This window comes from Anguilla anguilla, chromosome 11, assembly GCF_013347855.1.
Source record: "Anguilla anguilla isolate fAngAng1 chromosome 11, fAngAng1.pri, whole genome shotgun sequence".
NCBI classification, from domain to species: domain Eukaryota; kingdom Metazoa; phylum Chordata; class Actinopteri; order Anguilliformes; family Anguillidae; genus Anguilla; species Anguilla anguilla.
The window spans coordinates 13,537,070-13,560,753 of record NC_049211.1 but is presented as its reverse complement, the minus strand read 5'-3'; the positions used below and the strand labels follow the sequence as shown (position 1 = coordinate 13,560,753).

The 23,684-nt window shown below is 45.5% G+C and overlaps 2 protein-coding genes across 3 annotated transcripts; one reads left to right on the top strand and one right to left on the bottom strand.

The window, feature by feature from the left end:
- The first annotated feature begins 361 nt into the window (after positions 1 to 361).
- eif2d (eukaryotic translation initiation factor 2D) lies at positions 362 to 8,660 on the top strand. Its single transcript, XM_035380906.1, has 15 exons — positions 362 to 594; positions 1,075 to 1,265; positions 1,362 to 1,445; positions 1,816 to 1,906; positions 2,034 to 2,141; positions 2,770 to 3,062; positions 3,602 to 3,719; positions 4,128 to 4,173; positions 4,375 to 4,481; positions 4,623 to 4,778; positions 4,869 to 4,958; positions 7,182 to 7,277; positions 7,588 to 7,708; positions 8,069 to 8,243; positions 8,485 to 8,660. The coding sequence occupies exons 1-15, from the start codon at positions 539 to 541 to the stop codon at positions 8,553 to 8,555; spliced, it is 1,803 nt and encodes a 600-aa protein (XP_035236797.1). The 5' UTR covers positions 362 to 538; the 3' UTR covers positions 8,556 to 8,660.
- Positions 8,661 to 8,876: 216 nt separating this feature from the next.
- LOC118207400 (ras association domain-containing protein 5-like) lies at positions 8,877 to 22,866 on the bottom strand. 2 transcript variants are annotated; one of them, XM_035380909.1, is made up of 5 exons: positions 22,163 to 22,866; positions 19,520 to 19,635; positions 12,484 to 12,736; positions 12,095 to 12,216; positions 8,877 to 11,471 (listed from the first exon to the last, which is right to left on the bottom strand). In XM_035380909.1, exons 1-5 carry the CDS (start codon positions 22,386 to 22,388, stop codon positions 11,319 to 11,321), a joined length of 870 nt encoding a protein of 289 aa, XP_035236800.1. In that variant the 5' UTR covers positions 22,389 to 22,866; the 3' UTR covers positions 8,877 to 11,318. The 2 variants fall into 2 exon arrangements, with proteins under 2 accessions (XP_035236800.1, XP_035236801.1); XM_035380910.1 differs by lacking the exons at positions 19,520 to 19,635; positions 22,163 to 22,866 and adding an exon at positions 17,536 to 18,182.
- Between the last annotated feature and the right edge of the window lie 818 nt (positions 22,867 to 23,684).

Here is a 23,684-nt window from a genome sequence, read left to right as displayed (position 1 = left end):
GAGCCAACATGGCAACCAGTGTAGCCTACTTTGTACAAATTCGCTGATTTCAGATCAGTAACTACTGTTTCAAATGCTATTAATGTTCGTGCAGCTTCAGGGTGGGGACACTGACTCTGGGTCGGGCGTGAGCAGGGGGGTATAATCCGTGTCACACTGAATAATCACCGAAACTCCATACACAAGTTCCACATTGTTTACAAGTCCAGTAATTTCCCGCACCGAACCATTGTTAACGAGAGTATTATTATTTATGAACTGACAATAAACACGTCCTGTATGGCAATGGGGAAATTAGATTAAATTTCCCTGAATTAGTCAGTTTAGAAAAGGTGTTCTTTTTAGCTTCGGGTTCCCGACCGGGATATTCTCACTGATACTTGCAAAGATGGCTGCTGCCTGGACTTCATGAAATAGAAAAGCATTGTGATGACTTTTCATCATCTCTACGAAGAGGTGTGGAAAACAAATTCTGCAGCTGTAATATTGCAGATAACCATTCAGAATAGTCCATCGGATTGCACTGTTTCGTTCCAGGATGTTTGCGAAACCGTTCCGTGTCAAATCCAACACGGTGATCAAGGGATCTGACAGGTGTGGGGCGCTTATTTATTGTCATTAAGAATTTTAACAGCTAAATAAAAACAAAAACAATTATATCACAACCAATAAGGATAGGGAATATTATTCTATGCATCAGGCGAAGATGGCTGGCTTGCCAAAACAGTAAATGTATGTTAACAACAGCAAGGGCCGTACACGGCAGTTTATTAGACAGCCGGCTAACCAGTTTAGTCTAACGAAAAACAGTGTTTTGTTTATGGGTAGTTTCAGATGGTACACCGTTAGATCTGAAACCACAATGGATATCAGAGTTGCAGAGTTCAGTTTGATTAATTCCTTTCATTTTGATATAAACTCAGCGAGCCAGCTTTCTCTGTGTGCTGTTCCAACTAGTGTAACTAACAGTAATGTGAATTAGCCACACTGTTGTGCTGTTGGTAAAACTGGCATATGTAGTGTTTGCTGTTATTATTATTATTATTATTATTATTATTATTATTATTATTACAGGAGGAAGCTCAAAACAGATGTCTCAAATGCCTTCCCCGCGCTTTCGGCAGAAGACATTAATGAACTTGTCCCGAGCAAGGAAGAGCTGAATGTGGTCAAGATATACGCACACAAAGGAGATGCTGTCACTTTGTACGTCCTTCACAAAAACCCAATGTTTTTCGAAGTGGAAAAGCAGCTTTACCCCACAGGTATTTTGGCAACGAAGTTGAACTGTTTTGTTTTCGATACACTAGACGACAGCTCTGAGGGACGGATTTTTAAAAAAAATCCTCTTGTTTCCACAGTATACACGCTTTGGCGGCATCCGGATCTCTTGCAAACCTTCATAACATGGCCCGCAGTTCTGCAGAAATTAGCAGGAGGAGCGGGTAAGGTGTCACATTTTGAGACATCATTTCACTAATGCCCACATTACTGCGACTAATCACAGCAGGTTTTAGGATTGTGTTGACAGCCACTCGGTTGGGAAGATTGCTGTAATGGCTATCTTTTTGATCAACAAATGAAGCCTTCAAAACTTGAAACCACATCATCTTATATTTGTACTATCCCATTAGATTTGGAAGAGGGGCACGCAACTTCTTATATTAAACAAACATACTTATAGGCCCTCATTGAGTATTGCCTACATACAGTAGGCCATCATTGTAAAACATAACTACAGACAGATGCCTTCCCGTGCGCTATAATGACACTGAATGCGCTGAAGTCCCTTCCTGTTGTCTGTTTGTGTTGCAGACCTCATGTTGCCAGGAGTGGTGGTTCCAACCGCGGGACTACCACAGGTCAAAAAAGGGGAGCGCTGCTCTGTTTCCATGGTGAAAAACAGGTGATCCTAAGTCTCCCGCTGTGTTTGTCTGCTTCTGCACTTCGGTCCCAAGTGAAGCCTTGTGTTCTGAACTGTGTTACCACCCTGAGTGCGCTTATACATTACCACCTGTTTCGGTTTCACTCAGGGCACCCGTCGCCGTGGGAACCGCCACCATGTCCACCTCGGATATGTGTGAACTTGGCATGAAAGGGAGGGGCGTGTCCATTCTGCACACCTATATGGACAACCTGTGGTGCGTCCTGGAATATTCTATGAAAACCAGCAATCCTTTCCCCACTCTTACGCTGTCGGTGGTCAGGGTTTAGCGATGGTTTAGCTGCCACTGAGGTCTAGTAGAGGACAGTAGACAGTTTTTGGAGGGCTAGAATATAGGACACAGAGGTATACAGCTTTCTCATCCACACCAAGGCAGTTGGAAAAGTGTTTGCAATTTCACAGGTCAAACAAATGTACATTTTTTTGTTGGAGAGAAAAATGTGTTCCTTTCTTAGTCATATTATTTTCTGTTTATTTGGACCTCTTCTGTTTGGTTGTGCTTTTCTCCCTTTTATGTCCCAAGGATTCTCAGCCATGAAGAATGTAAATATCCCTCCACATAAGCAGTCAATGAATCCAGAAAGACCAAATACAGAATTGCTGACACACACAAAAGTGTAATCAAAGAGTAGAAGAGTACAAAGTTTCAGTGCATTTATGTAACTAGAGTGTGATTAAGACTTTGGCTCTCCAGGACCAGAGACACTTGTAAAGCCTGATCTTGAAATGATAATTGTCTCCAATAAGTATCAGGATAACATGTGAGTACAAAGTCCAAAGTCTAACATTGATGATGTCATATCTTCTTACTGTTTTTTTCCTAGGGGGTTTGGGGACAAGACAGGGCCCCCCTCCATCCTGCCTGTGGAGAGCGAGGGGAACGCTGAAGGGGAGATGGAGGGTGAAGAGCAGGACGTCGGGGAGTGTGAAGGGGAACCTGAGGGAGACCCTGAAGGAGACCTGTCCCCGGACCCCCTCTGCCCGAATCTGCAGGAGCTCAGCCTAGCTCCGAAGGAGGGGGTAGAAGAGCAGGGGGAGGAGGAAGAAAGGGAGGAGAAGGAGGATCAGGAGTGTGGAGACGAAGATGTGGAAGAGGAGGACAGCAGATCTCCGCAAGGTTAGTCCTGATACTCAGCAGGTCCTGTCTGAACACACTCCTGAGATGCTGTAATGCAGCTTACTGAATGGAGCAAGCAGAGGAGGCGGGCTGTGATGTTTGAAGGTAGTGTTCCAAAGAGTCCCACATAGTACATCACATTACTGTCACTTATCCAGAGTGATGTAACATGTAAAAGAACGCAAGTGCATCCACCAGAGTTATGTGAGCTGTGCCAGAGGTATCGAACGCCATTCCCAGTCCAGCAAATGCAACATCAATACAGCACTAAATGTAGGTTAACTTATGCAACCTAGAACCGGTATATAAATCATAGATATTTAAAAGCTAAAATCCATATAAAACCATTAAACATGCTGTTATAATCCTGAAAAGAGTAATGGGTGTGGGAATAGGGAGGGGGCCAGGATACAGGATGCTAACATGATGTTGCAAGGAGGGGTGAGAACTCATGCACCCATCAGCGCTGTCTTGCTTATTTACCCCCCCCCCCCACCCCCACCCTCACCCTCACCCTCACCCTCACCCCCCACACACAGAGCAGATGGATGCCCTGCTCCTCCAGTGCTTCCTGCACGCCCTGAAGAGTAAGGTGAAGAAATCAGAGCTCCCCCTGCTGACTAGCACCTTCCTGCGCAACCACATGATCACCTGCTGGTACAGTACCCTGCCCCCCGCCCTGTTCTGTGATTGGCCGGTTTAGTCATCTCCTGACCCCTTAAGTTCTGATAGGACCGGGCTTCCCAACCCAGTCGGCGCCAATTCAGATTCAGGAAATCAGGTTAGGGGAATTATCTGCGTAATGAACTGCTTTAAGCAATGAAGTAACAGTGAAAGCCAGCCGACCCTGTGACTACCAAGGACCAGGATTAGGGGCCATTATACAGCCAATCATTCATAGAAGAAGATTACCATATGTAACTTACAAAAGCAGTGCCACACCTGGGGTTTGAACCTGCAACACATATAATACATCCAGTTTCCTGATCTGAATGCCTCACTGCATCATGTAAAAACAGTCAGAAATCATCCCATTTTATTTTCTGTGCATTTTCTTTTTTGCAGTCCTAGCGGGAAACAGTTGGACCTCAAGAAATCCAGTTACAAAAAGGTACAGCAGCCAGTTCCTTGCAGCACAACACTTACCACACCAAACTGTGACCTACGGCTTTTATCTGTGAAGACCTCATGATGAGTCTGCCGGGTTTGTTAAGTGTTTATCTTCTAGGTGTGTCCAAACAGTAGCACTAGTCTCTCTCTCTTGCTCTCTCTGTCTCATACATATATAAATTTATATATTTTTATCTTCCAGCTCTCAAAGTTTCTGCAGTGTATGCAGCAGCAACACCACTTGCTAAAGGTGAAGGAGCTCAGCAAAGGGGTGGAGAGTATTGTGGAGGTGGCCTGGAAACACCCAGAGTAAGTCTTGTTTACTTTTTCACCAAACTCCTCCATCCCAACACCCCCTGTAAAATCTGTTGATGATTGCAAAATCTCAATTTGTTTTGCAATTGTACTGTGCCTCATGTTCCCTCATGCATTACCCTCCTCTGCCTGCAGGCTGCGCTCTTTTTCTCCACCAGAGGATAGTCCAAAGGAGGAAGGTCCTACAGAGAGCAATGGGGAGTCTGACCATCCATACCACCCTCCAGAAATCATCGCCCTCTACTCCGTCTCTGCCCGGCTCCAGCCTCTCTTTGAGGATTCCCAGAAGAGGTGTGCTATCTGTTGCCCCCTGCTGTCTGGGGGTGGGACTGTAGGCAGGAGTGCGGACTGCTGATGTCCTGCATTTTTTCTCTGCCACAGGAAGGGGGCAGTGCTCTCTGCAGGCGAGGTGAGGACCATCATCACAGAGTATGTGAAGAAGAATGAGCTGGTCGATGAGATAAACAAGAAGTAAGTTTATATAACACAGTGTGTGGCCGTGTATTCATGCACCCTCCTGACCTGGGTCAGATAAGTATTTGAAATGCTTTTTTAAGACTCCAATACAATTTCCAAATCAGTGATAATTTTCAAGAAAACACTTTTCTTACCAAAATGAAGAATTAACAAGCATCAGGATCTAAAACGAAGTTGGAACTGTGAGCAGGTTCCCACACAGAAAAGTAGGAGGGGTGTCACACGCTGTTTCTACATTCCAATGAAAAGGGCATGCACACTATGGCTACATATTAAAAGAAATACAAGTGCAGTGGTGGATCTATTTAGAGGTTCTCAAACTATATGTACTGGAGGGTCCTGAGAAGATTATCCTTCCACAGATGTTCATACAAAGGCAAACACTGCACTGATTAGCATACATGTTGAGATGTGTATAGTATATAGTATATATATTTAATGACATACAATACATTTCCAAAAGTATTTGGACGCCTGAACAACACCCGTGTGTACTTGTTGAACATTCCAAAACCATGGATTGGACCCCCTTCCTTTGTGACTAGAACAGTCTGGGAAGACTTTCCAGTAGATTTTGGAACATGGCTGCGGGGATTCACTTCCATTCAGCCACAAGAGCATTAATGAGGTTGGACATTGATGATGGACGTAAGGCCTGGCTCGCAGTCAGCTTTCCAGTTCATTCCATATGTGTTTGATGGGGTTGAGGTCAGGGCTCTGTACAGACCAGTCAAGGTCTTCCACACCAAACTCAGAAAACCATTTCTTTATGGACCTAGTTTTGTGCACAGAGGCATTGTCATGCTGAAACAGGATAGGGCCTTCCCAAAACTGTTGCCACAAAGTTGGAAGCGCATAATTCTCTAAAATGTCATTGTATGCTGTAGCATTAAGATTTCCCTTCACTGGAACAAAGGGGCCTGACCCCCTGACCCAAACCATGAAAACCATTATTCTTCCGCCACCAAAATTTACAGTTGGCACTATGCATTCTGCCAAACCCAGATCCGTCTGTCAGACTGCCTGATAGTGAAGCGTGATTCATCCCCTCCACAGAATGCGCTTCCACTGCTCCAGAATCCAGTGGCGGTGTGCTTTACACCACTCCAGCCGACGCTTGGCATTGCGCATGGTGATCTTAGGCTTGTGTACGGCTGCTTGGCCATGAAAACCCACTAAATTAAGCTCTTGATGGACAGTTGGACGGAGTGTAGCACAGTGGGTAAGGAACTGGGCTTGTAACCGAAAGGTCGTAGGTTCGATTCCCGGGTTAGGACACTGCCGTTGTACCCTTGAGCAAGGTACTTAACCGAAATTGCTTCAGTATATATCCAGCTGTTTAAATGGATACAATGTAAAAAATGCCATGTAAAAGTTGTGTAAGTCGCTCTGGATAAGAGCGTCTGCTAAATGCCTGTAATGTAATGTAATGTAACAGTTCTTTTGCTGAGGTTTCCAGAGGTAGTTTGGAACTCTGTAGTGACTTATGCAACCGAGGACATGATTTTTACGTGATACAAACTTCAGCACCCTCTGTCCTGTTCTGTAAGCTTGTGTGGGCTACCGCTTTGCGGCTGAGCTGGCAGTGCCACGTTTAAAGTCACTGAACACTTTGGGCACGACCCATTCTACTGCCAATGTTTGTTTGCATGACTGTATGCTTGATTTTATGCACCTGTTAGCAATGGGTGTGGCTGAAATAGCCAAAACCACTAATTAGAAGGGGCGTCCACATACTTTTGGAATGTAGTATATTTGAGCATATGGAGTCGCATTGTATTAAGGGGTGAGTCAGAATTGGGTCAAAGGCTTATCATTTCCATTTACATGTAGAAATTTAGTAGATGTCCTTACCCCCTTAGAAATGCGTACAAAGAACTCGGGAGTAATGATGCAGAGTTAGGCGTCACGCTTGATAGCATAATGGTAACATTACACTTAACTGCAGTAGTAGTGTTTTATCCCATTCAGAGATGCTGTAAGGTTTGGATGGGGCTCTTTAAATGAGAAGCCCCAGGTATTGTGAGATCCTGCTGGTAACTGATCGCCTGCCGTGACCCACACTGCAGACGCGCCGACCGCAGCGATCAGTGCTGAATATTCAGAGGATCAGTGTGGGATTTGTGGTCATCTATTCATCCCACCAGTGCTATTCATCCACTCTCTGTTTCCATCGTGCAGATTTTACTGACAGGGTCTCCTTTACACCCTCCCCAGCTATGTCACCATCAATCCCATACTCTGTGACTGCCTGCTGGAGAAGTCGGAGTACCAGGAGGTGGACAAACTCAAGTGGGACGATCTCTTTTCCAGGTAGCGTGGGGGGTGTATTTGGACCACATCTCTCTCAGTGTAGGGCAAGCGACCATTTGCTCTTAATTTAGCAACACGACTTTAAGCGTTCATAAAAATCATTGTATCATTTTGACAGGGATTGAAAATAAAACACGAAAAGTTCATTAATAAATTGGTTACTCTTTTTAAATGAGACCCAGGCACCTGTCCATGTCTCGCGTCCTGTGACTGATGAGAAACATCACATGGTGTACCTGACTGCATAATGAAACTTACTCGGTCAACTCCCCTTATGGTGAAGCACAACAGCGCCCTCTTGTGTCCATAGGACTCTGGACAGAATGCAACACTGCCACCAGCTGGTGTTTCCAGGGCGGCAGCCAATCATTAGAAAGGGTCACCTCGAACCCATTGACCTCTCTGTGGCCTCCAGGGGCTCAAACAAGAAGGTAGACCTTAACCATCGTCTCATTACATCACCACATCAACTTTTCACCTGATATTAATCAAACAAGCATCACCAAGCTTCTGCACTAGCAATCAACACTGACAGTCACCAAACTCACAAATTTACTCACAAATGTTCCTCCATGTTTGTGTGGGAAACCTGAAGTAAGGTTTGTTTTATATAATATCTCATACAGGTAATGACACACATCGGTAACTGCTTCTGTTACAATACCTCTCAATGTTTCTGCATGTGTGTATTTATGCATGTGCACCGGCCTCTGTGTGTGTGTTAATGTGTGTGCCTGCATACACACGTATAGATGTGTTCATAAAGCTTGTGTGTGTTCCTCTTCCCACAGGTGACTCTCATTAAGAACCTGGAGCTGTACGGTCTGGACCCTGCAGCCATCGCCGGGGTTCTGCAGCACCGGGTCCAGGCCAGTACTGTCCTCCATCCCATACCCGGCTCCAAAGACCGCGTTATGATCCAGATCCAAGGGAACCAGGTCCAGCAAGCTGGGAAACTGCTGCTCGGTAGGCCTGCAGACTGTCATATTGCAGTTTAACAATAATAATATAATAATAATAATAAGAATAATATTCAGAAATATAGCTGACTGCCAGAGTTTCTTGTAAGTCTGATGTAGCATCATGTGTGAAATGCATATACACTGAATCGTAAAATTTATTTTACGATTCAGTGCATGTCGTTAATCTTTTAATTAATGTATTTTATTGAGCAGTGATAGTTCATTTACTTCCCCTCGTCTTGCAGATCAGTACCAAGTTCCACGCAAGTACATCCAAGGACTGGAGAAAGTACAGAAACCAGGCAAGAAGAAATAGAACAAAACATCAGATTCTGTCACCAGCTATTGTATAGACTTGTAAACAAGAAAAAAGCCTGCTAATCCCTACTTCAACAAATAAAGTCTATTTCTCTTTTGCAAATGGCCTTTCATTGGTTAAAATTCTATGCTTTCTATTGATTGATGGTTGAATCTTCATTCTCCAGTGGTCCTGATACAGAACTTTTGTTTCTTAGAGGTTTTTATGCACAACATGCATACAAAAATTGATAAATTGACCACATATTAACGTCAGGTGTCATTCCAGTAGTGAATAAATGCCCTTGCAGTACATGTAAAATGAGCACTCACAAGTCTGTAAAATGGATTTATATTTTATTTACTAGCTTTACAGACATTTGTACACATTTATTTCTCAAAAATGATTACAAATACGCAGCAGTCAACCACATCTACGCACTGCATCCTGCGGGCAATTACACAAAAATGTTTGGACTGCCTCCAACGCATCCAACCCTGATATATGACAGGATATTTATTTTTTTAATATAAATGCATTAAAATGGGGGGGCTGAAGACGGTGCTAATGGACTCTGAAACTCGGAAAACCCTGAAAACCCGGATCCTGGAGTGCCTGAGATGTGTCTGAGTTTAGCTCCATGAGCTTGATTGTAGTCTGATTATCAGTTAATTCTGAGCCTGATTGCAGAGTCTGAATGGTGAATTGATGAGTGGCTGTGGCAGACTGCCTTCAATTAGCCTGATGATTAATTTGTGTTGCTAAGCATTTGGATGGGGGGGGGGATCTGTGGCGACAGGGTTGCCTACATCATGACTAGGGCACAAACCCCCACATGGTCTGCAGGTGACACACCCACTCTGACTGTCAGGATGTGTCACGTGTCACATGGTCTGTGTCTGTTTGTGGAGGGACAGCAGGGCTTTGAAGGCCAGAGTCCCATGCAGGGAAGGATGAATCCTGGAGAGGTGTCATTTTGGGTGAGGAGTAAAATCCTTTTCTGGATTAAAAATAAGTATTTTACACTTCACCATTTTTGACAACTCTTTACACACATGCTCCTAACAGTGAGAAGTGTATGCGCTTGTTGGGTTGTGGGAGGTGGGGTGCTTATAATTTGTACTTGGAAACATTTAACCTCATGAAGTATGCAGAAGTACACTCTACAGTACCATTTGTTCAGCTGATCTCCACAGATTTTTACTCCACCTAAGCAGAGATGTAGAGAATGGAGAAACTTTCTACCTGGTGTTTGTCAGCTCAGTATAAAATGGTTTGCCACCTCCAGTTACTGTCTGTTTAAGTCAGAAAGAGAGAAGTACAAAGTACCTCTGTACTCACCTTCCATTACGGTCTGACTAAGTCAGAAAGAGAGAAGCACAAAGTGCTTCTGTACTCACTTCTCTATTGAGAGGGCCAAGCCCAGAGGAACTCCTGTTTAAGCATTCATACAACACCTAGTAGGAGGAAGAGCTTCTCACTTGTGAAACACTGCAGTTATCACCCACATCCACTGACTTTCACTTTCTGTTTAGATAAATCTCCAATTCACTGATTAAACTTCGATTAAGAGGGTGAATAACCTGCTTGGCATCTAATTATGCTGTGGAATACAGAAAGGGTGTTTGTACAGAGAAAAAGGCGCCATTTTGCCCTCAGAGAAAAAACAGGGCCACTTTACAAATGGAAGGCGGCAGGTGAGGAACAGTGTGGGATGTCTGAATGAAGTCAGCTTCAGTAAGATGAGAGAGATCTGTTCACAACATCAGTACTTCATGCTATGAGCCTGGAAATAAATCGAAACTCAGTCAGGGCTACGGTGTGGCACATACTGTTAAGGCACTGCGTGGGATCGAGAAACTGCCTATGGCTTGCAGGCCCCCAAGGGAAATTCATAATTGCATGTAGCATCTTATCGCTCACTAGCGACCCCTGCTGAATAATCAAGAGACAGGTTGCACATGAATTGTCTTCCTCTGACTCGTGTCTGTGCGAGCCTGACGTATAGACGGCGGTGTGAAGAGGCAGTGCTCAGCATAGTGCTTTGGAGGAGAGCAAATGCTTATATGCACTCTCAGATGAGTGGTAAAGGTTGCTGCAATGAATGCTGATGATGAATATGATTTGGAATTCCAAATTGGGACAAAAGGAGGGGATTAAAAATACAAAAAAGAATCACAGCCCAGTTTGTAGATTTACGTTCATGTCAAAGGACTCTTTCTCCAAAAACCTCTATCTGACAGTTAGGAAATGCTCACAAATCCAAAATCCCCCCACCCTGAGCTCTGCAAACCTGAACACAGCAAATTGCCCCAGCTGTGTGCTTGTGCCCTGGTTTAGCTTTTATTATCCATATCAGCTAACTCCAACATGGCAAAAAATACCATTTTAATTGACTTCCACTTATACCTCAGATCTCTGAAAGATGGGCGCTGACTCGCCACACAGACTGACATATGAGGCATGCTGTGGTCTCTTACACAAACTCCATTGTGGAAGTCGATTAAAGCCGGAGAGACATGGCCCCCCTATATCTTGGCCCTGCCCCAGCAGTAGTGTGCAGCTTCATCCACCGAGAGGGGCGGCGCTATTCTTAGATTGTCCTGAGCACACCTTTCCATCCCCCATTGGTTGTTTGTGCGTCTTTGGCCCGCCCCCCAGCAGTAGTTTTGGCCTTTATCCACAGAGAGGGGCAGGGATTGGTGGAGTGTGTCCTGAACACAGCCGAATCCCCACATTAGCCTGTTTTGTGGGCGAGGCTCTGGGGCTGTGGGTGTGGCTCTACCCGGGCTTGCCCTGTGCCTCCTGCAGCACCTGGCACAGCTTCTCCCGGTACTGCTTGTACCTGCGCTCCACCTGCCTCACCCGTAGCTCCTCCTCCTTCGTCAGGATCGTCAGGAAGTTCTGCAGCTCAGGGACTGAGAAGGCATACCACTAAGGGGAGGGGGAGGGGGAGGAGATGAAGAAAGCGTCACTCATTACTGCCCCTCCAATCAGTGTATCCCTGCTACAGTACAGCATCTCATGGGAGCAGTGCGTTCTACTGAAGTGGTCATTGCACACATACTTTGTACCATGAATTGCATCAACTGGCATTCTTTCTGACATTATACATAAACAGCACTTTTGAGAATTTTCAGTCCTTCTGCACGGTCGTCACACCATGAGATCACTTTACTAAACCGATTTACTAAACAGTATTATGGAAGAACCACAGTGTATTAATTATTTATTATTAATAACACAATCCAGAGTTTACCACTACGTGTACCACTCAGTCATCATGGCTGGATACAGTAAGAGCGTTTGATAAAAAATGCAACAGCATTCTTGTGGTATTACTGAATCAGGGAATGGCAGAATCATCGTGCTGTACCAAAATCTGATCAGATGTAGGAGACTATACCTACATTTGCCAAGTTGTCAAATGATTGATTTCTGCAACTTAGTTATTACCTCATACTAAAGTAAAAAAGGCACTGCATGTGAGTGTTTGTCTGCATGCTACAAACGGTAAAGGAGAGAGACTGCGGACAGGACTGTTTGTAAGCACTGACCTCCACACCTGCCGCGTCATTCTCTCTCAGCTCGAACGTCAAGGGCTTCGAATCAGGCTCAGGCTGCGCCCCCTTCCGCAGACACAGGGGATGCTCTGACAGGGACAGCTTCTGGAAAACATCTGATGGAGAAACATAGCAACCTGAGAACAGGGGAGGCATGGCATTCAGCCAATCCAGGCTCATCTCTTCACCTTTTTATACTGTTTCGAGCACTCTGTCAGTCCTTCCATACCTTAAGGATCAAGTTCACGTATAAACACAAACATACATGTGCATGTGTGTGCGCACGCACACACACACACACACACACACACACACACACACACAAATTCTACTCTTTTTCATGATGCTGATGATGGTGAAGACATCACACAACAGCGCCTCACCCTGGCCGTCGCGGTGCGTCTGGCGGTAAAGGGTGAACCTGGAGGGGTCGTTCTGCGCGCTGAATTTTCCCAGCAGGCCTTGAATGACCTCTTGGACTGTAGTGCTGCTGCTCACATGAATTCGCTTGACCTCCTCGGCCGGAAGTTTGGAGACAGCGCTGCTGTCTGAGCTCCCACCATCCGTCTCCACGGAGATAGGCCTCCGTAGCTTTAGGTGGACCTCAATAATACCATTGTCAGGGCCATCTGTACCCTGCAGTCAGAGACAGAGAGATAGAGAGAGAGAGTGCGAGAGAGTGAAAGTGAGAATGAGAGCAAGAAGCAGGAGAGACAGGAAGAGAGAAGAAGAGAGAAAGAGGGAGAGAAAATGTGAATTAGAATGAGAAAGAGGGGGGAGAGAGAAGCTTGGGATGATAATTGATTATAAAGAAAAGAAAAGTGCACTCTTGAAATGAAAGGCAGGATGCCCAGTGCATTAACTACAAATATAAGTTAGCAATGTTCCGTTCTTAAGGAAGCGATTTCAGTGAGTGCTGATGGATTTATGCTAAGAAGAAAGACTGATGTGACAGAGCAGTGGGATTCTGGGACTCAAAGAGCATGTGCTATGCTAATGGCTGTGAATCAGATGAATCTACTGCAGTGCAGTCTGCCAAAAGTAACACTTCTTACAATGTTGATGCGTCTTCCATATTGTCTTGATGGAGTTTGCCATTATGACCTTGACAATCAGTCATGGAGTTACATCATGCCTAAATAAAAGTTTTTTTTATCTGCTCCCAAATCACTGGAAGATCAGGAGGTTAACAAATCAAAACTGCCAAGACCACAAAGCACACCTCCCACCACCAAATCAGTCAACAAAGGCCGCCATTTCACGTGTGAAAGGAGGGCGCAGGAGAAACTTCAAACGGCTGTTTTGGTTTCCTGTCTGAATGCTTACTCTGGGGAGGAGGGGCTGAAGAGTCTTTCTCTTCTTAAAAACAAACAAACACAGCACCGCAGGCTGTACCAGACCTCATAGCTTCAGCGTCCAGTGCTCAGCCTTTCTGCTGCTATTTGATGGTGGGTAAGGTGGGCAATCCTGTTCAACCAAGAGGTCTGGCGATTCAAATTCTCAAGCTTTGTCTGTTACTCTTTTCATGTGCGGGCATGCACTTCTATATGAGCAAGGATTCTAGACGATTCTTCAGATATTACTTTTCCTAGCACCAAGAGTTTGGAATTAGGGGGGACCAAAGGGGTACTACATTCATTTCATTAAATGAATGTAGCAATCTTCCAATCCTTAGAGGAATATACAAAGACATACTTCATGCATGTCCATCATCAAAACCACAGTATTTCCTCACTTTTTTACTGAAATAGTTGAAGTGATGATCTTCCACTTATTACTGAGACACAGTATGAGCTGTTCGGTGAAAGCAGTAATGAGATGGTAATGAGTATTAACAGTGAACACAGTAATAAGACGGCTGTGAGGATTAACAGTCTTGTTCTCTATTCACCACAATGACTGCAGAAGAATCTCAAGGTTGAGCTTCAGAAGACACAGAGGAACCAGAAGATACAGTGTGGCCACCAGACTCCAGAAATCAGAAAATCAGCATTTGTTCCTTTTTAGCTTTTTTGGAGGATTAACATTTTTTGTAATGTACCAAGAGGGGGAGGGGTGTGATCCAGTAGGAATTTTGTTGATCAGAGCAAAGTGTTCAGGAAGCAAATTCAATGCTTTGCAAAACCTGTTTATTCCTCAGTCAGCACAACGGAAACCCTTTGCCTTTGATTAGATCTATTATCTGTGAGATCCAGCGAGCTGTCCATTACCAAGACCAGCACTTCCTGTGCAAATGACTGCTTTGAGGAGGGAGACATCAGACAACACAAAGAGAGGAGGTAATGTGAGATTAAAAAGGAAGAGGAAATCTAATTTCTATGAAATTTTATTGGGCTTAATGAAGCTGAATCACTTTCATTTGGAGCTCTGTGCTTGATCCCCATCACCCTCTTTCCTCTGCTAAAACTTACATTACTGAAAAATATGTGACTGCAGCTATTTGAGTTTAAGTCAGGCTTTCTATAAATAAATAAAAAAAACCCTTCATTGATCTCTTTATGACATAAAGCACGGTCCCTGAAGGTGGGGTGCTTTTTTTATGACGCTGGGGTGTTTTTGCTGCACATGAAGTGCAAAGCTGTGCTTTAATGTCAGTGTCACTGTCTCCACTGGTTTCATTTTGGGGGGGTGGGGGGGAAGACAGGGAGAGTGCGGATGTGTCAGTGGTTTGTGCCCAATCTCTTCCAATCAACCATTTAGCGTGCTGAGGAATGTCGGTGTAGTCTGAGGACCCAGTTTGACGAAAAGGGGACCCACCCAAAGGACAGGAAATGGGCAAACATCTGCCTGAGGCTCATTAAGGCGCTCCAAACGTGCTCCTCCAGAGACCTCAACTGAAGATTTCTGCTGCTGCTGCTTTCATCAGCGACTGCACAGCACCCACCAACTTTCCAGCCAAAACCACAAACCCCAGTGGGTTCAGGAAGGCCAAGCACTTCCAGTTCAAAGGTCAGGTGTCAACTTGGGGGATGTCACTTCAGAAAGACAGTTTCTGTCCTGTCCCCTGAACAGAAGATTTTAACTGCAGAGGAAATTTAAGACTGCTGATCTGGAAGCAATTTCATAGTCCTAGTATATTTACAGCAGAGATCACTGTGATGGATAGCAAAACTTACAGGTGGACCAGTCAGCCATCTATATAAGACTATAAACTCTCTAAAATTAGATTTATGATACAGTAGGTTAACTCATGTTGCACACAAGATTGTGCTGATCATGGAGGCACGAACAAGACAGGAAACTGCTCACAATTACAACGCTGATAGAGTGCTGCGCGACCAAAAAAAAACAAAAACAAAAACATTCCCCTAGACCAAAAATGAAGCCATCAAATTAGTCACACGAGAACAGAGGGGAAAACTAATTTAAAAAAAGTTTCAAAACCTGATTAAAAGGCACAGCTAGCATCTGTTCAACTGCAATACATTTCCCCAAGAGGGTGCCTCCAGCACATTTACATGCTAACCACCAAAAAAAGTGTCATTCCTCCATGTTTACAATCAAACACTTTTCAAACAAACAACTCTGCAGAATATTTAAGTGTCACATCAATGCCACTGGCCTTGCATGGTCTGAAATATATTGTATTTCTCAATACCTCACAGCTAGCCAAATATGTCATTTAAATCATGCAAGGATACATTTTTTCATTTTAAAATATGAAGCTTGCTGACATACAGGAGCATACATTTTAGGTCTGTCTCACATAAATATACAATATATGTATGTATGTTATGATCAGTTATATTCATCAGTAAAGTTGTATCAGCAAAATTCTCAGTTTTCAGTCAAATTCAAAGGTTTGCCTTGTTGAGAAAATCAATCTTTTTGTGTTTTAGCCTGTAATTAATTCTGGAAAAGGAGGAAGGTAATTAACTAAACTATCATGTACAATTTTCTCTTGTGAAAACAAAGTGGTGTGTGTTCTTCCGCATGTCAAACCCCAGAGAGGAAGACAGACGGCGGTGGGAGGGGGAGGGGGGGTGGTGGTGTCTGTGATGGTTTTTGGCGCATGCACATGCACACACACACAAACACACACATGCACACGCGCACACACAACCCAAATCTGAATCTCTGTCCATGTCTCCTCCTCAGCCTGTTCGGTCTCACTCATTCAGAACCATAGCAGCGTCACATTATCGCGGAACGCTAGCAGAACATGAGCACAGAGCGTTCCCGCTGACAGGGGCATGTGGTCTGAGGAAAAACAAACGTGTCTCACCGCGCATGTTTTTCTACCGGCTGTACAGTTCTGACGCACAACTTTTTGCCCCACTTGAATCTAGCGGCCTTCGCCTCCACCATTTTGATTTTTCTGTGATGTGTGCCCTTCAGTAGATCAAAGCGGCAGGTGAATTGCTTATCAGTGCTGTGGAGGTGGGGAGTGTTGACAGCCAGAAATTATTCGGAAAATACAGCACAAAACAGAAAACTTTTTCTCACCTCGTATGAGGAGAATGCAGACGTGACACTCGAGTTTAGTTCAGTCAGGTCAGGGAATGGATCGTAATTCAATTCATGAATTTAAAAATGCATTTTTCAGTTAATTCACTGAATTCTATCTAGCTTATTTCTTGGCCTAACTGAACTGAAATTGGCCCCAACCATGGGCGATATATCTTGAAGGTTGAGAGAAGTCACTGATATAGGCTATCTCTCGGTCACCGTGCGAAACACCAGTTAAGACAGTTCCCCGGAACACAGCCGGCAGACTTACTAGAGGAGCCACAATCATTCTTGCTGAAATGGCTCCAGGAAGGTTTGTGTGAGCAGAAAGCAGATTGCTCAAGGCTGTTGCATTATAACACCCTCGCCATCACATCCTGTTTCATTACATTACATTTCGGCTTTAAGCAAACTACACTATTTACATACAATGCATTTATACAGCTGAATACTGACGGAATCGACTAAGATTCGCTGGTTGCTCAAGTGTACAACAACATTGTATACACAACTACAGCTAAGAGTGTACTACACAGCCAACTCCTGTTTAAACTCTGCCTTGCCGCGTAGAGTGAATCTAACACCTCAGATTCCAACATTAACAAGCATTGCTGATCAACATTTAACGGTATCAGCAGCAGAGCGGATGCATTCTTTCGAATGACACACTCCAGCACATTAATACATTCAGCGCTCTGCCTTCTCGGACTCTCTCAGAACATGCTACAAAGTCAGCTCAGAGTGATCAGCAGGACACCATGTTCCCCAGACACGAGGCTAAAGACGGCGTAGAAGACACACTGAGCAGATAATCTGCAGATAACAGTTTTCAGAAACTTTCCATCAGCCAAGTAACTTTCCCTGATGACCATGACCGCAGGGATGACCGCTCACTGATCACAGACGGACCGTTTACTGGCTCCTGACCCACCACTGGCTGGCTGCCGGTTGAAAAAAGGCCCACCGTGGGCACTTTTGATCACTACCTTGGTCTCCTGCTGTTGTGCCTGGTGGAAGAAGGAACTTTTGGCGGTGAAAAAGGCGAAGTCGTCGCTCTCCTCGTCCTGGCTGCAGTATCCGCTGCTCATGCTGATACTTCCCTTCATGGAGGCCTGGTCTTCGGTCTTCGGTTTGGGGGGGAGGGGTGGGGGGTCAGGGTGTGGGTGAAGTAGCAGCACTATTCCTCTCAGGAGTCAGTAGTTCTCATGGCGCAGGTGTCAGGACGTCCCAGAGAAAAAGGATGGGGCGCGGCAGGTTCCGTCTCTCTCCGCTTTGCGATACGTAGCCTTCACACACACACATTAGCCACACCAGGCAGGTGTATGAGTTCCGCTGCAGTCCAACCTTCCTCCTATGAGAGCAGCGCTTCCGCTATTGCACCTGCGTCTGACACTTTCAACGGGACTTCCGGTTGCTCTCTCTATGTCTTCTCTTTCCCCTCTTTTTCTCTCTCTCTCTCTCTTTCTCTCTCTCTGTCTTTCCCTGTTTTGCACTCAGTCTCAGCTACAGCCTGACTCTTCCTCCTTCTTTCACGGCTGCAGAGTGAAGCATACCGGTGCCCGCGCTCTCGCCTGTTCCGTCTCTGTGGTGTGTCTGCTTCTGAGTTCACAGCGAGCGTGAGCACAGGCCCCTCCCCCTTTTATCTCTTTCCTGCATGTAACTGCTCTCAGCCCCAGCCAAAGCCACTTCCTCTATGAAAGAGGGAGTGAGAATGCACATCTACGAGAGAGAGAGAAGATCTCTTCGCACACAATCTGCATGTCCTTTCACAGTTACCACTGTGCATAAGACCATGTAGAATCATGTAAATAAATTAATGTAAAACCATTTTTAAATAACTGCATTCAGGTGAGCTACTGCCCCCATCTGATTTATAAAAACTATTTTAATTTTAATAGGCTCAATCTACAGTTTTGCTTTATAGAAGCCTCTGTCAAGGCACCTTGTAATTACTGGCCAAAATAATAAATAAAGAAAGGGGGAAACTACTAAAGTGTCTAGTTGTTCCAGTTGTTCCAATTGCATGAAGGTGTTCTGCAAGATCACGATAAACATCACTAAGCACTGGCCTATTGTGAGCCATCATGTGCAAGTGCAGTGATATTATCACACACCAGAGGGCACTCATAAATCAGAGCGATATACACTACGCACATTTAAGCATTTAGCATTCTTACCCAGAGCAAATTATTCAGCCTACATTTGTCAAATGAGTCCATGTGTACAATACAGGCAAAAAGTGAAACTGGGCATCAAGATGTGCAGTGTAAACGTAGCCTTAGTTTGTCAATTTAAAATGTGGAGTGCATAAATTATGCAAATAAATGCAATCAACACACTTTGCCACACTGTGATTTGAATAGCTAGCGAACCCTACCAAAGTCAGCCGTGACAATGTGACGCATGACACGAACTGAGCACAGATCAGACAGCCAATCAAAGCTGCCTTTTAGAGAATGTTTACTGACTCGTCAGGCAGCCAATCAGCTCAATTTAAGGCAGGCAAGCCAAGGAACCACAGCTGTTCCTTTGAGAAATACTCCCTCCTGCTATAAGGTTCATTTGCACAGTGAACAGAGTATTAAGTTTGTCAGCAATTAGCTAGTTTCTATTAATCCTGCATTTCCGTGTCTCTGTATCGCTTGCACGTGCGCGCGCACACACTCCGACACACACAGACATACACGCAGTGATGATATTTTGATTTCTGATCCGGCGCCTTCCCTTAATAACTTCCTGCCTGACACACAATGCATCTAACTCTGCAGACAGTCCCTTTAAACAAATACTCTCTGCATTGAGGTATATTCTTAAGCTTTGTGAGAATCCCACGTGCTCTGCAGCGCCCCCTATCCCCTGGCACCTGCATGTCCTTTGATGCATTTCTGCAGTAGCACAATTTCTCATGTTTCCAGATGCTGTGCAATAAATAACTTCTCTGTGACCTTTGAGGAAGACTGTGTCGCTTACCTGGTCATTGACAGAGCATCTCCCTGGGGGCGGGGCATCCTCTGTCTGTCCATCATTCCAGTTTATATCCTTCTGGACGAGTCCAGGGCATTCCAGAAGACATGGGTAGCTGCTGTCTGGAGGAAATGTGACACAACAGAATGCAACCAGTCAGGAGCTGGGAACAGCACACAGAGCACCAATCAGGAATTAGGGACAGTGCACAACAAAACACAACTTGGAAAATACACGCAAAGTACCACACAGGAGACAAAAGCAGGAAGAAAGGACGACTTCACAAATGTAATTTATGTGGATACACAATGTATCAGGGCACATATGTGATTATGGTCAGGTTGTAGGCATGCAAGAACAAGTAAATAGTATGTGACAAAAAAAGGTTCAGACAGCATCACCCTTTTAAAATATTTATCAAACCATAAGGACAGTAATGTGTTTCGGAGGAAGATTTTTTTCATCAGAGCTCTGACAAAGGAGTCTATTTCAGAAATGCATCAGCCTTCTTCTGGTTCAATAACTATTTTAGAAGAATGTTTTTGTCCGAACCATTTTTTATTTGTTTATTTTTCCCCAGATAAGCACCCCTTTTTTGAAAGCCAAAATATTTTTTTTTCTGTGATGAGCACTGGCACTATTGATCCAATATAAGTAAATTCCCTTGTAGAATTGCAGGGAAAGAAAAAACAGCACTTTGCTGCACCTGTCTCCATCTAGTGGTGCAATTGACACAGTTTACTACTCCCCACAATGCACTGCTAATAAGGAAACTGAGGACAGATACTGACAGACAGTGGTTGAAACACAGATACAGTCTTACCTAGGAATTGAACCTGCGATCTCTGAATTACAAGCCAAAAGCAGCATTCAATTCTGGTCAATAATTATATACACATTCCTTATGCATTTATTTTAAGTCTGAAGTTTGGGTTCTGTATTCAAAATAGCTTTTGAAATATAGGGATTAAATTTAGATCCAAAATGGCTGTACAGATTCTGGACACGTATAAAAAAAGTTACATTTACTAGTTGGCTCGGGTAATTATTCATGCTACACAAATCCACACATGAATAAGAATGATAAAGATTCAACAAAGCAGCAGTCATCATGACTGGGGAGCAGGTCATCCCTGTTCCATGCTCCGCGGAATTTCAGGGGTCTCCCATCCCACAAGCCTTTAGGGGGTTTCCATGGCGATCGGGGCTCGAGTACATTGTTGTAATGACTTCTTCATTCTTTCGTGCCCACGTCACAGACAGGGACAAACGCTCCAGTCTCTATTGTCTCCCTCCCGCGGCATTTCTCTGAATCCCAGCGCTCAGAGCCTCGGCTGCATGTCCCCGGTACAAACAGCAGTCCTGTTCCCTTAAAGCGGTGATCCTCAGGCCTGTCCCACAGAGCCAGTCTGCTGGTTTTGGTTTTTGCCTTAAGATCAGCAACTGATTCAGACCCAAGAGTTAGCCGTGTGATCAGCTGCTGTAACTGATCAAGTACTGCGCAACAACAAACAGTAGCAGACCCTGCGGCTTTCCAGGACCAGGACTGGGGACCGCTGCTTTAGAGGACGCATGCCGTTCTGTGTTTCATACAACATCTTTTCAGACGGCTGGGCAATAACACACACAGCGACTCCTGACAAAGGGGAGTCTCTCCTACCAGAACAGGTGAGGAGTGAGAATCTCCTACCCAAGCAGGAGAGGGGGTGTGCGTCTCCTATCTGAGCAGGTGAGAGGGTGAGGGGGTGTGCGTCTCCTATCTGAGCAGGTGAGAGGGTGAGGGGGTGTGCGTCTCCTATCTGAGCAGGTGAGAGGGTGAGGGGGTGTGCATCTCCTACCTGAGCAGGTGAGAGGGTGAGGGGGTGTGTGTCTCCTATCTGAGCAGGTGAGAGGGTGAGGGGGTGTGTATCTCCTACCTGAGCAGGTGAGAGGGTGAGGGGGTGTGCGTCTCCTATCTGAGCAGGTGAGAGGGTGAGGGGGTGTGCATCTCCTACCTGAGCAGGTGAGAGGGTGAGGGGGTGTGCATCTCCTACCTGAGAGAGTGAGGGGATGAGAAGGTGTGTATCTCCTACCTGAGCAAGTGAGAGGGTGAGGGGGAGTGCATCTCCTACCTGAGAGAGTGAGGGGATGAGAAGGTGTGTATCTCCTACCTGAGCAGGTGAGAGGGTGAGGGGGTGTGCATCTCCTACCTGAGAGAGTGAGGGGATGAGAAGGTGTGTATCTCCTACCTGAGCAGGTGAGAGGGTGAGGGGGAGTGCATCTCCTACCTGAGAGAGTGAGGGGATGAGAAGGTGTGTATCTCCTACCTGAGCAGGTGAGAGGGTGAGGGGGTGTGCGTCTCCTATCTGAGCAGGTGAGAGGGTGAGGGGGTGTGCATCTCCTATCTGAGGAGGTGAGAGGGTGAGGGGGTGTGTGTCTCCTATCTCAGGAGGTGAGAGGGTGAGGGTGTGTGCATCTCCTATCTGAGGAGGTGAGAGGGTGAGGGGGTGTGCATCTCCTACCTGAGCAGGTGAGGGGGTGTGCGTCTCCTATCTGAGCAGGTGAGAGGGTGAGGGGGTGTGTATCTCCTACCTGAGCAGGTGAGAGGGTGAGGGGGTGTGCGTCTCCTATCTGAGCAGGTGAGAGGGTGAGGGGGAGTGCATCTCCTACCTGAGAGAGTGAGGGAGTAGGACTTGCTGGGCGTGTCAATCAGCTTCAGGTTATCCGACCAGGACCTGGATTTGGGCAGGCGGCGGAAGAGGCGTCCGATCCGTTTGGAGACGGTCCTGAAGCAGTCCATGGGCCGCCCTGGCATGATGCCGGCCGCTATCTGGCTACGGTAACCGGTGCCATGCTGACCAAGCAGCTCCACACTGCCCCTGCCCACCAATGACATGCTGGCGCGGATACGAGTAGCATCCTCACACCATCGTCCCAGCTCTGACACCCTCTCGCCCACACGCTACACAAACACCAAACAACACACGCCACACACACCACACACATGCACCGCACACACTACCTTCCGTACTGGAACCTACCGAACCATGTTCACTCCTTCCCGCTCTTCTCTTCTCAATCCTGTCCTGACACTTCTCTATTTTTGCTGCTCAGCCTCCCTCTTTTTCCTTGCCGTTTCTACACCTCCTCTCCCTGCCTGAGTGTGCGTCACCCTCTCTTCTGCCTGCAGATTCTCCCGCTCTCACACAGAGCTCCAGCAGCACCACATCACAGCGCAGACGATTACAAATCAGGTCACAAATTCAATGCAAGAAATAATACCAGCAACACATACAGCAGACAGTGGGCATGCTAGTCTACGTCAAGTATCTCTCTCTACGCTCATCTGCCCCTCCCCTCTCTCTCCCTCCCTCTCTCTCTCTCTCCGTCTGCATTCTGTACCCTGGTTTTCCCACAGAACACGGTGTTCAGAGGCAACACAGCACCCACATGCACTCCACATGGCATACTTTCACGCACTTCTTAAAGGCACAAGCGCACAAACCCAAACACCACACAACACACCTGCTTAACAGAAAGCACAACTGAGCAGGCTTCACACTAAAACACACACACACCCTCGCACACTAACACACACACACACATGCAATGTCCTACACTAGCAGTAGACTGTTGGGTCAGTGGATCCTACTGGATCACAAGGCACCGCTGTGTAGGGAAAACTCCACAGGAGTAGATGTTTCAGATACAAACCACTGTGAGCTTCTGTATTCCCTCATGAATATTCATCATGAGCCAACCAATCAGAGCACTTCAAACTTGACAGCAATGGTGGAATAACAACTTTCAATGTTAAGAATAATATGTTGAACCTGTGGAATAAAGTGCATTCTGTCGGAACCCATTCCAATGCCACACCCAAATCAACACCAAACCAGAGGACATCTATGGCAAGCAATGTTTATTTAAAAAAAAGGTTCATTACAAGAACTATGCATAATTACATCAGGTCTATTCCAGAGCATCTTACTATTGCTAATACTGTACAGTAGAGTACCAAAAGAACGCTATACCTCTGTAATGTGCAGCATCATATATACAACGTACACTTGGACACAGGTTTATTATTCACATAAACTGACATTCGAGTGGAAAACCTTAAATGCACGGCAATACAGTCTGTCTGTCTGTAACAGCAATCACCATCATGATAAAAGAAATATCAGCTTTT

Coding starts and splice junctions, on each gene's coding strand:
- eif2d (XM_035380906.1), top strand. CDS start 539: ATGTTTGCGAAACCGTTCCGTGTCAAATCCAACACGGTGATCAAGGGA. Junction 3,720..4,127: donor AACCACATGATCACCTGCTG/GTACAGTACCCT, acceptor TCTTTTTTGCAG/TCCTAGCGGGAAACAGTTGG. Junction 8,244..8,484: donor AGCTGGGAAACTGCTGCTCG/GTAGGCCTGCAG, acceptor CTCGTCTTGCAG/ATCAGTACCAAGTTCCACGC.
- LOC118207400 (XM_035380909.1), bottom strand. CDS start 22,388: ATGTCATTGGTGGGCAGGGGCAGTGTGGAGCTGCTTGGTCAGCATGGC. Junction 12,737..19,519: donor GATGCTCTGTCAATGACCAG/GTAAGCGACACA, acceptor CTCTGACTGCAG/GGTACAGATGGCCCTGACAA. Junction 11,472..12,094: donor ATGACGCGGCAGGTGTGGAG/GTCAGTGCTTAC, acceptor CCCTCCCCTTAG/TGGTATGCCTTCTCAGTCCC.